Source organism: Trichoplusia ni, chromosome 9 (genome assembly GCF_003590095.1).
Source record: "Trichoplusia ni isolate ovarian cell line Hi5 chromosome 9, tn1, whole genome shotgun sequence".
NCBI lineage: Eukaryota > Metazoa > Arthropoda > Insecta > Lepidoptera > Noctuidae > Trichoplusia > Trichoplusia ni.
The window spans coordinates 10732939-10745411 of NC_039486.1; the positions used below are offsets into that span (position 1 = coordinate 10732939).

At 34.7% G+C, this 12473-nt stretch overlaps 1 protein-coding gene and 1 non-coding gene across 3 annotated transcripts; one reads left to right on the top strand and one right to left on the bottom strand.

The window, feature by feature from the left end:
* Positions 1-211: 211 nt before the first annotated feature.
* On the top strand, positions 212-4226 carry LOC113497531 (cysteine-rich venom protein 1-like). 2 transcript variants are annotated; one of them, XM_026877111.1, is made up of 4 exons: positions 212-588; positions 1675-1816; positions 2398-2525; positions 4036-4226. In XM_026877111.1, the coding sequence occupies exons 1-3, from the start codon at positions 519-521 to the stop codon at positions 2516-2518; spliced, it is 333 nt and encodes a 110-aa protein (XP_026732912.1). In that variant the 5' UTR covers positions 212-518; the 3' UTR covers positions 2519-2525; positions 4036-4226. The 2 variants fall into 2 exon arrangements, with proteins under 2 accessions (XP_026732912.1, XP_026732911.1); XM_026877110.1 differs by lacking the exon at positions 4036-4226 and having other exon boundaries at positions 2398-2561.
* LOC113497837 lies at positions 952-1068 on the bottom strand. The gene has a single exon (XR_003400936.1). It is a non-coding gene; the product is annotated as a U5 spliceosomal RNA (small nuclear RNA).
* Positions 4227-12473: the final 8247 nt, after the last annotated feature.

Sequence of the window (12473 nt, forward strand, 5' to 3'; positions counted from 1 at the left end):
TTTTGACCTATGTCAATCGTGATTGGGTAACCAAATTATTAATAGCCAATAGTAAAGTTGACAGGTAATTTAACAATTTACTGTCTAGCCTTTCGAAAACTTAGAGTAGCACACTTCAAACTGGAGAACACGCTTGTAATGAAACAACTTTACTAGGTACAATAATTGATGGTTTTTATGACTGAACCCCAAACAAATAAAAAATCTAGACTGTTTAATTAACAGTCGAAGTCATTTCACACTTGATTGAACATCCTAATTTCACAGTACAATTGTGTTTACTGATTTGATTACAGATATATAATTATTCTAATTAGGAATCAGTGGAGTAGTCACCCGAATCTATAATGAGCACGTTTGAGACGTGCGAATTACTTTCTTACTGCCAATTTTGTGAGAGCATTCTGATGAAACGAATAAATGCTTTTGTAGAGACGGTCAATTTTTCGGTATGAATACGGAATATGTCTTATTGGACTAAGTATAAATATCCTTACGTGTGATTTGAACTTAACATTATGTTTTATGCAACATGTTATGTTGCTGTGTTGTTGTTTTTTATTGATCTAACTTGGAGTATTACGCTGAGTAAGTACTTTCAATGTAAACTATAGCTTGTTAGGATTATAATGCCCTTAATATAAATTAAATGAAAGTTAACTAAAAACTTTCGTACACAATACTGTTTAATACAGAATTTCACATTAAAAGAAACTGGAGATTCCATTAATTTGTTCTTGAACGTAAAAAAAGGTAAACAAGTTTGTCTTTTAATACCGACACATATTTGGTTTTCTTTTATTTTGAGTCAAAAATCTAAGATTTTTATTTTTATAGTAAACAATTAAACATAATGCTTATTAATATCACTGATGCTATGTTACTATCGTAGAGTTAGTTTTGAATAATATAATACCACTCAGAACTCAGCAGTTTGATAAGGGAATTCTTAACTCTACCGAAGTAGAGTTTTCAAAAAATATTATAGACTCATTTGAGTGTTCCCCTCCACGGAAATCTTTAGTAAAAGGCGAAAGATTTATGCGTTTTGAAGGGAAACCAGAGTTAACGTCTCAAAGTGTGCTAGCCGACCCAACCAAACCTCGGAAAATCTTAACATCGCCATTCAGAAACGCGCTCTCAATGCACAGTGACATCTAGTGACAAACACGGGAACTTGTTGGCGTCGTAGTTCACAGGTTGATTTAGCGTGGCGTGGAATGGTTCAGTATTCTCTATATGTCATTCTTGCCACAGTTGATTTTTGTTTTATATTTGTTGTCATCTTACTTTGCTATGCGACTATAAAGGATATCCAGTATTCCGCGTAGTTTTTGTTCGTTTTGTTTGGAAAAAATCGATCATTAGTAAGATAAAGAATACTTGTGATAAGGATGAACGTATACGGATATAAAAAATATCGACTAAGCTGTTATCTAACAGGTTAAGAGCTCAGCTCACCACGGAGGTTTTTTAAAAAGGTAGAGTCCAGAGAACCATGCTACATGGCTAATGAAGTTTGATTATTTCGCAAAAATATATTTTCAAATCGATTAGACGCATCATCCCGATTAGATGGCAAGCGTAGTGACCAATTATACACACGATTCCTTCACATTATCGGAAGCCTTTGACCAAGGGAAACATTCTAAGTCCGTATTAATGTCTTTTCAGAAAAAGAGTGTCCCCCTGGGGAAGTGCATAGGTCCTGTGCTTTCACTGATGAATACACTTGTTGGGTACATGCAGATCGTATGGAGAGGGTCAAGTCACCGCCGAAGAGGCTGCCGCACTGCAAAGCCGGCTGTTATTGCAAGTAAGAGGTTTCATGTGACCCTATTAGTAGAATAACAGATACTGTCATTTAATTTGGATTGAATGGAAATGAGAATGATGATAATTTTAATAGGAAGGGTTTTTTTATGGTTTGTGTTTACTGGATAAGTGTATTACATGCTTAAGATATATGATTAACGTACGGCGATTGAAAAAAAGACGCTTTTTCTATTGTCTTTGGTAAGACTGGAAACTAAAAAAACATAGTTTAATGAATGATAAGTTGAATATTAAAAACAGTTATCTATTTTACGATAATTTTTATCTAAAACTAAATCTTTACTTTAATTTACTTTTAATTTTAATAATATATACAGCTTGAATTAATGCATTGCATATAAGACCTTAATCTAGAATCATCACGCAACAATTATATTATTAATAAAGTCATTTTGTACGTGGAAGCCCTTGAGCTTATAATTATTTTTAATTTTAATTAAACCACTCTCAAGATCGTCGATCTGATTGGAATAAACAAACTGAGGCCTTTGCCCAGCCGTGAGCAACAAGGTTTATAATTTATGTCTTTATCGTTGCAATTACATTATTTGTCAATTTCAGGAGAGGATTGGTACGCGAGTATCCCGGAGGTCCGTGTATAGTGGCGGCTGGTTGCCGCAACCGGAAGCTGCAAGCTGTACTCAAGAGCTTACCGACTGGACAACCTTTGTATGGAAATTAAAATATATGTAAGATGTACATGCTAAAGACACTTTTTGATAAAACTGTTTTTTTTTATTTCTATTTGACCAAACACCGTTTGGCAATCGGTTTATATATTTTTTTTAGTAAATGAGTTTTCTAGTTGAGAGGTATAACCAAATTTGAAGAAGCTGTTGCTGTTAAAAATGAATTATGCGTAAAGACAATGGAGTTAAAACAATAGATGGGATAAATGTATCAGAAGACTGAAAAACAAACTTAAATCCTTCCTAGCTTATAAGCGAATATATGAAAACATTTTTATAAATTGTGATAAACTTAAATTTTAAAAGAAAACTTACCATTCGCAATATAGATACCGGTACAGACAGCAACCAAGCCGGCAACCAAAAAAATATTCTTCTCCAAAATATTCAACATGTTTTTCTATTTCTCTTCCACTGGACAACCGTCGTTGAAGAGGATTTGAAACAATCTGGTTGTTATAACTGTGAACCAGGGTTGCCATGCGACCTTAGATGAATAGTTTTTTGTTTGCGTATAAAAATGTGCCATCCTTGAGTTAAGTGCATTGAAGCGTGCGCTTAAAAAATGAATTGTTATGACGCGACAGACAAACCGCTGTAATGTAACAGATTCGGTTCCATGCTCATTGAATATGAACTGACCTTTACTAAATTCAATATACGCAGAACTGGAAGGTACACCTAAATTAAAACAAAACGCCTGACAAAGATGACAAATTTAGCAGCAGCAGCTATCACGGTTGATGAGATACATCCTGTAGACAGATGCACGATCAAACAGGGGTACCTCATTAATAGGGTTCCGCTTTTACCCCTTGGGTAACAAACCACTGCAATAATGACCTTGATAAGTTGATAACACTAAAAAAGAAATGCGAATAATATGAATACGCTATACTAACTAATTTATTATACTTGACAACGAAAATCGATGATTTACATTCAAGAATTCCTAACTTCAATTCTTAACAAGGATAGTTTCAATCCAGACATTATTTTAATAGAGGTACCTGACTTTTTTCAATTTGAACCAGTAGTTCCTAATATTAGCGCGTTCAAACAAACAAACAAACTCTTCAGCTTTATATATTAGTATAGATTATTTATTACATTAATCACTTACCATTCTTCAATCAAAAAATATTGGTGTAGCAAACAATTGAACAAAATCTTCTTGTTTGTTCGCCCCAGGTTATCTGGTAGCACCATAAAATACATTTGAGATCATTCTAGTATCGGTTGCACAATACTTGGTCGATCTGTAGCTGATTGTGTATGGGTATTATGCTTTGTGCATTGTTCATTAGGGTCAAAATAATGGTATAGTGTGTATTTGATACAGTAATTTTTGTACTAGGCCACTAATCGTGCTGTGGGGCAAGGTCCTTTGGTTTATGTCCAAAAATGATTCACATATTTACACTATACTGACGCGTAGTAAATAAAAAGTATGATAATTAAATCGTCAACTAGTCACGCATTAAATTTAATAATTTATTCACAATTCTAGAATTCATTACTCGCCTTAGCCCTAGTAAGAGGGAGGGGTGAAGCACTCAGCCGGTGAGGCATACCTCTCCACTTTCCCCAGAACGGAGAAACTCCATGATGTCCAGATTTCACCCAGGTTCATATATCATCTGCAACAATTGAATTTTGCGTCTGTTTTTCCTGACGTTGAGCACAACAAAATATTAAAAACCATTAATATTTTTACAAAAATGTATTAATATGCATATAAAATAAAAATGTATTTTAATATAATAAACATTGGCTTGATTTACAGCGGAAATATTTCAACACAAATTTCACCCATATAAACTCAACTCAAAAAATAATTATTTCCTCCAACATCAATTTCATCCTTCCATCTCACTCTTTCCCAAAACAATTGTTTAACAAAAAGCCTATTTACCGTAATATCTCGTATAATACTCCCGTACTTGTAACTGTTTACTCTGCTATCACTTTACTTGTTTGGATGGACGGACAAACAAAGCCGTGTACATAATATAATACTTGAACCATATTATAAACTTGGTTTATGTAGTGGAAGCAAAGGTCATGAGGTGATGAGGAAGTTGGCGAAGGTTATAACCTATATAGTAGGTACTTATAGTGCCTATAAAGGTGAATCAGGTGTTCCCCACAAAGAGGCTAAAGAAAAACAAATACATTTTATGGTACTCAACCACAATGTTCCCAACTATGTTGGGGTCAAAATCAAAGATCGAAAGTTTTTATTTCAAATAGGCCGTTTTCTAGCTACTATTAAAACGTTACAATAATGACTCTAGTTTCACGGTTCCAAAGAGCCATTCTTACGGAGAAGAACCGAAAAGAAACTCCACATGTTACTTAAAAAAAACAAACAGCATCTTATACATTATTATTTATGCTTTGCAATAACAGTCGGCTGCCAATCTAACCTGAAGTAACTAAGTACCAGTGTTTAATAAGGAGCCACTGGCTCCCTGATCTCCTCAACCTAGTTACCTGGACAACACGATAGTAAGAATGGTTGTCACTATTTGTAGCAGTATTCGTCGCTACAAATATTTTTCAGCCAACCGATTAGATTTTTATTTTTCTATTTGCACCTGTCGGTTATGCAAGTAGGTACGACTGACACTTGAAAGGGTATATTTATTAGGTAACATCAACAGATTGTCGTAAGCTTCTAATAGCTTAACCACAACTAAAGTTTTCTTCAAGGCTAAATAAATATTGTAAACTAAGAATTATTCAAATGTTTCCAGCAATATCCAACTTTCAAAATTAGTAACGAAATACATGAACCTAATTGTTCTGTTGCTACGCTACATAAATCAAATTCAGCCCAGAATTACACTTCTCAACGACTTAGCGAATTAGCTTAATTAAAATTCACTCATTCCCCTTTGATATACAGTGCATATTCGCATGGCATTCACAACAAAGGCACGAGTGGAAATGAAATCATTTTTCATTTAATTCAAAGAGTTGTCAAGTAAACACTGGGTGGAATAATACGTAGGTATTAAATAATAAGGGGTAATTTTTACCCAAAGGGCAGAGGGTTGGTATTTGGCGGAATATTAGAGGTATTTGTGATAAGGGTTGTGCATTTATTGTGTTTCTGACGAAATTGTACTATAAGTAGAATGCGGATGTAGTTTACTTATTAATTTCCCTTTCCCTGGCAATAGCCAACTTTTTATGTATCACGTTTTTGAGAGAATTTTGATTGAAAAATCTTCATAGATGGAAGAAGGGCTCTCAACAACTCCAGTGAAATATTTTCAGATGCAGATAGATGAAAACTCCAAAATTAGAAAAATACCTTAAGGACTACCTTTTTTAAGGTATTCAATAACTATTTACATAGGTCACAACTTCACTATCCAGCCGTCAACAACACCCACTATTCAACAGTTAAAAAAATTGCAATTTTCATTAACAATTCACTATACACCGTGATTTTTTAGTCGTCTTACAAAAGCAGCCCAGTTCATGTATCCAATGACTAGAACACGGTCATGATAAAAAAATACGTGTTTATGAGATTTGAATAAATTTAAAATGCAATTTTTATTCAATATTATGATGCAATTCGTATTTTTTTAGAAACACAGTTCTGTTGCGAGCGCGGTCCGAGCCTTGTAACAATGGTGAGGGGCGCGGGCGGCGGCGTTTTTATCATTTGTAAGATTTCTCTTGTTAATTTTTCTTCGTACTTACTACCTTAGTTGATGATACAAAAAAAAATAATCGCGCCTAGGGGTATTTTACGTCGGATACATGAACTGGGCTGCTTTTGTAAGACGACTAAAAAATCACCGTGTATTAAGGAATGGTTAAACTAGATTATGTTTATTTGTGCAAATCTTTATAATACTACATCTTTTCTGATTAAGCAAACAGAACATTTACATAATTATAATTAAACTAATCCTCGTCTGTTCGAAATAGTAAGATAAACGTACACGATAAGGGCGTTTCTAGAATAATTCAACAATGGAGATGTCGCTGAGTAAAATGAACGTCTTTTTCAGATTTCGTACGAACAAATGGTGAATTAGTATGTAGACAAGTTTAATATAATAATATCTATAGTTTTAGGTAAATAATGTTTAATTATTTTTGCGGATCGAAAAAGTCATTTTGGTCTTAACACCCCGCGTTATTTTTATATGGCTTATGAAACACTTCTGTTTTACCCCAAAACCAAGGTCGCGGGTTCGATCCCCACGTAGGACAAGCGTTTGTGTGATCGACTAATGCTCCTGAGTCTGAGTGTTCTTGAGCATGTGACTTGAATTATTGTGGAATCCCCAAACACATAAGGCTTACATTCCTTGAAGTGGAAAAAAAAAGGATAGTTTTTTTTTAAATCTCTCATATCCTTCAACATAAAACAATAACTTTTATTTACTAACCAATAATCAGATACTTGAAGTACTTGATAACTAGAATGCCTACTCAAATTATTTACGCTGAACAAATAAAAGAACCTACATTCCCCCGAATGACAAACAACTAGACAGGCACAAGTCACTAGCCTGACCTATTTACAACTCTACACGGCAACGATGCAATCCCGACGTCTTTCATTCTACTTGTCTTCTATAAAGAACCCAACGGAACCAGCTTACCAAAGCAGATCACATAACCCTTAGCCCGTATTAATAAGGGTGATAATCCCCTGTTCAAAGTTTATAGAAGTTGGTAAAGTAGAATTTAATTTTCGATCGCCGTTCGCTCTGAATGGGTCTCAATTTCATGCAGTTTTACGGGATTTTCTATTGGATTTTTGTTTTTTTTTGGGCATATGGGCGTCGTGTTGATTTTGATGGCTTTAAGAATTGTTTGCATCAGCTTCTGGTGATATTGATTATAATGGATGTATTGAATAGGTATTTACTGTTTTGGTGGAAGTCGTTATAAAGTGAAGAGTTAAGTTAGGATTTAAGAGTGCACGCATCTTCTCCATATTTTTGTAACATATTGCATCGCTGCTCGGCTCTTTGTAATCCTAGCATTATGGAATAATTGCTATCGACTTCCTAAATAAATTGGCTATCTAACACTGAAAAAAATATTCAAATCGGACCGGTGATTCGTGCGATTATTGCGATCAATAACATAAAAAAACTCCTCAACTCTATAATATTAGTATAGATTAGATACCACACCAGACATCGTTTATTAACTAACACTTATACACCAATACAGCTTCCGTAATGCAGTGTCCATGTAGACCATAAAAATTAGACGTCCCTGTAAATGTAACGTTTATACCGTCATAAAGATTCCGTTAGCTGTCATTTGATCTACGGACTTATATTCTATGGCGTTGTAAAGTTTGTGGTACTAATATTTTGTTTATGATATACTAAAAGTGAAACGTGGTATTTTATCTGTGTGAACTGTAAATGTATGGGTCTATGGATATTCTAAAGCAAGTTATAATACGGAATTTACTTTTTGTTGAAAGCGTAGTGGAGCAAGAGATAAGTTGGATAATTATACTAAATTTTTGGGGTAATATGACTGTTGGAATTTAGAAAGAACATCATTCTTGCATTGGTGGACAACAGGACAACGATGCAAATGAGGATGTGACCATAGGAAAGGACTTTGATCAAAAACTTTGCGTACAAAAGTGTCAAAATTAACTCGAACCATGTCGAGAGTAAAGCTAATCAATTAAGTATTATTTTGCTTGAAATAGTTTGAAAAACCTCCAACATCAAATTTGTAAATTGTATTCGTGTATTTATTTTATCATCATGAGTGGCCTGTAGCATCTATGAAACATGATTGAAACAGCAACCGTGTTATTTTATATTAACAAATAGAATAAAAACAAACCGACACAGAACACACGTCTCGCTCAATCTCCCCCCGTCTGACGGAGATGTATGCCCCGACATACACGCGACAAAATATAATTCTTTCTCATACAAAACTAAGTTATCGCGCACCTAAATCGCATTACTGTCTTAAAATATGGGTCGAATTATAAGCGATGAGCGATTTAAATGAAAATGAAAGACCTTTCTTGCAAAACGGGGAATATGATGAAACAAACAAAAGAAGAAAAAGACAATTTTTTTCCAATGAGGAAGGAGATATAAAAAAAGTTGTAGTTGTATGTTTAGTAGTTAAAGCTTCACGCGCTAGCAGTAGTGTTTTTAAAGGAAAAATAAAATAAAATTACCACAATAAACTAAAACAGAAATACATGCTTCAGACCGCATAATATATACAGCCCAATTGGTATCTATTGTAGTAGCGAGTTAGATCCCCGTGTAGAACAAATATTCCATCCTTGAATGCTTGTTCTGAGTGTAGGTGTCTTTGTGGCTTGAATCTTTGTGAAACAACCCACAGCACTAGAATTATCAAATTAATTCATAGAATTGAGTTTATTTCAAAATTCAAGCAAGCGAAAATCACGGGGAGTAATTCCGTGACAAGGACTTTGCAAGTCGGCCGAATGGGAAAACGTAAAAAAAATGACTGATTAAATGATGCACTGACTAGTTCTTCTACCTAACCGGAGTCCTTAATCATGAGCTGAATGAATTATTCTCACGAAAGTTACTACAGATAAACTTTAAAATGCTTTTAAAATGGAGCCAGAAATAAATATCGTTTTTTTTTTTGTTTGCTCATATCTAATTCGTTCGTGTCAGCCGCTTATAATTTAGGCCACATCATATTTATCCAGGCCGGCTGATGCAGCCACTGCATACGAACAGATGTAGTCTGCAATACTCTGTTATTAGATTCGGATGCTGAGCAAACCAGGTACGGACAGATTCTATGTTCGATTCAATTTTACTTGCAGTTGTAAGTGAAGTCTGATTGGTGGAGAAAATGTTATTAGGAAATTTTGCTTAGAATGGTCTTCGTCAGCTAGCTATGTTTTGTCAACTTTGCAAATAGATATCAAAAGCAAGAAAAAATAATAGTACATTTTGTGGATATCCAGGTAAGCAGTCAAAGTTGGTGCAAAATATTCATGTTGTTAGATAAGTACTTAAAATGATGTTAAATAGGTTTCATACAAAAAAAGGGTGCTAAATAATAAAATTAATTAACCGGCCCTGTCCCCGTTGCCGGTTGAACACTATTTTTTATATTTTTTAAATATGTTGTTTTTTATATATACATATATATATATTTAAAATGTAATTTATAGGTATTTAAATTGAATAAAGGAAATTAATTAAATACGAAAAGTAATATCTTTTAGCTATAGAACTTAAGTTAATAATTCCACAGCATTCCGATGATGATGAAGTTGATAATAAAACTTACATTATTTTGAGTGTTTGTAGATGCGACAAATATAAAGTTATTCCAGTCAAAATAAGACTTCTCGGATGTTACCAATGTTAGAAAAGATCACAAACATTATCGCTCACTATTTTTGATACAAATGGCAAACAAAATGTACTATCGCGGACATTCAGCGAGCCTGCTAGCTAATGTCAACGGACAGAAAAAGGCAATACAAATTCACCTCAATAAGCTTAGCAATAAATCTTCTAAGTCTACTGGTCCCCGTTACCGAAGGTTTTATGAAGGCAGTAACTCTTTGCAATCGATAAAATACTCAGAAGGTTAAGTCACTACAATTCAAACAATATGACAGATGTCTAACAAGCTGTAGACGTCCAAACATCTAAGTATTACACTAATATCATGTGTGAAAGTATTTGAGTGTGTCTATTTGTTACCTTTTTACGCAGAAACGGCTGTATCAATGTCGATGAAATTTGGTATGGAAGCATCTAACTTGGATTAGCATATAGGCTACTTTTATCTTACTGCGTTTAAGGAGAGTAATGTGAGGAGCTCGTGGCTAAGCTATAACCGCGTAACTAAATCGATCACAGGTTAAGCTATGCTTGACTCTGTTGTTCCGTAGATTGATGACAATCTTCGTCATAACGAGTTCCTCCGTGTTTCGGAAGGCACGTTAAATTGTGGATCCCGGCTGTTAATCCTACATCTTTGACAGTCGTTACAGGTAGTCAGAAGCTTGAAAGTCTGACAACCAGTCTCACCAAGGGGTATCGTGTTGCCCAGGTAACTGAGTTGAAGAAGTGAGATAGGCAGTCGCTCCTTGTAAAACATTGGTACTTAGCTGAATCCGATTAGACATAGACATAGACATAGTTGGGCAAGGGCTGGGATGATGATGAGCTTTTCAAGAACTTGCTGCACCAAACCTTCTGTCTCCGCTTCATGTTGTTCTTATCAGTGGCCTATATTCGACAAAATAATTTGTATAGAGATGTTCCGATTGATTTAATGTTGACATTGATTGTTGTTTCTGATGATTTTATATTGCACCGTTATTTATTATAGTAGAGAGAGTTTAGTTGTTTGCTAATAACTAATTGTATAGTGGGTGTTTTGTTGTGGCTGGTTGTGAAACGGAGCCCTACCGCAGTGAGATTTTGTAAGTGGAAGATACGCTTTTTTGTGTGTACAGGAAGAGGTGTATAGAGAAAAGTACCTTTGCTTAGCAGAGGGATCCGACAAATTATGTAAAAAAGGATTTGAACATTTTATATATTGGAAAGCAGACATTAGTGATGGTAGAAGTATGTACACACTTAGCCAGTCCTAAGGACTGGGAGAGGCTTGCATTAAATAGGTCCTCTTGGCGCAAAACTGTTTTTGAAAACGTCAAGTCGTTCGATGTAAAACGACTCCAGAACCTAGACGAAAAGCGCCAAGCCCAAAAAGAGAGGCCTAAGCCGTCGTACACCTATACTCTCAATTCTGCGGGTCAACTTTACTGCAGCGCTTGCGACCGAGCGTTTAGATCCAAACTCGGTCTAGCCAGTCACATCAGGGTTCACGCTAGGAGGTGAATTGCCAATGGTCGCCCTTATCGAAAACGATAAGGAGGACTATATATATGTACACACTTAATTTTGAGGGCGAGATTTTAAAGTTGTGGCTGGATTCCTATGACTAGGGTTGCACCTCGATCTCAAAAATATTAATACAAGTGGATCAAACATTGAGCAAAATTTGTACATAAAAAAACGTAGCAAATACACGAGATTATATTATTCAGAGTCTTGCACATTTGCTTACATGAAGATAATGTAACTTTCAGAATTAAATCAAAAATTGTCGATTTACGATTCAGCTGACGAGGCAACGAATTCCAAGAAAGGATTAAAAAACCCCAATCATCAACAATTCATTATCGTCCAATGAATTTTCAATAGCACAAAACAATAGGGTAAAGTCCCCCGTTATAGACAATAGGTCGGGCTACCCTTATGAGATTCTTGGGTGCAAGCCGGCGCGTCTGTCGCGCCTCGCGAGCTTCGGAAGCCACGCCGTGAAGATATTTCCCATTTGAACGATGGAAGCAAAATATGTGGGAACTTGGAAGTTTATGGTTCATTTTTGTTTATTTTTGTAAGTGATTAATTGTTTGAAAGCATGTTTTATCGAAAAGTTTACGTTAGATTAGATTTTTCAGGATTTGCAAAAGTTTTTTGTAAACCTTTTTTGTGTTAATGTTTTCTTTTCATTATCTGTACCATATGAAATAAGATTTACCTTTCTTAAAATATTGTATTTCATTATAGCTGATTCACCAGTTTCAAGAAAGTATTTTTTTGTTTAAAAACCTCTGTCGCTGTAAGGACCATTTCTTACTACGATAGTGTTTTTTAAACAAAAAAAATCATTGTGTCGGTCGATGTTAAAACAGCGACACATCATTCGGCTATTCGTGCAATTTTTGACATTAAATACAAAAATTTGCTAAAGATAATTAAGTACGTATTATGGACCAGTATACCTTATCCTTTCAGCATATCAAATGCTTGATGAAAACATAAATCGTATAAATGCCTAATAATAATAGTATAAATCAAAGTGAACTAAAGTTAATGTGACGATTTAATGTGGTTGTAATCTACG

What these genes read in the sequence shown, in the direction of transcription:
- LOC113497531 (XM_026877111.1), top strand. Translation starts at nt 519, where the DNA reads ATGTTTTATGCAACATGTTATGTTGCTGTGTTGTTGTTTTTTATTGAT. An exon ending in AACTTGGAGTATTACGCTGA is followed by an intron (nt 589 to 1,674) that starts GTAAGTACTTTC and finishes ATGTCTTTTCAG; the next exon opens with AAAAAGAGTGTCCCCCTGGG. An exon ending in AAAGCCGGCTGTTATTGCAA is followed by an intron (nt 1,817 to 2,397) that starts GTAAGAGGTTTC and finishes TGTCAATTTCAG; the next exon opens with GAGAGGATTGGTACGCGAGT.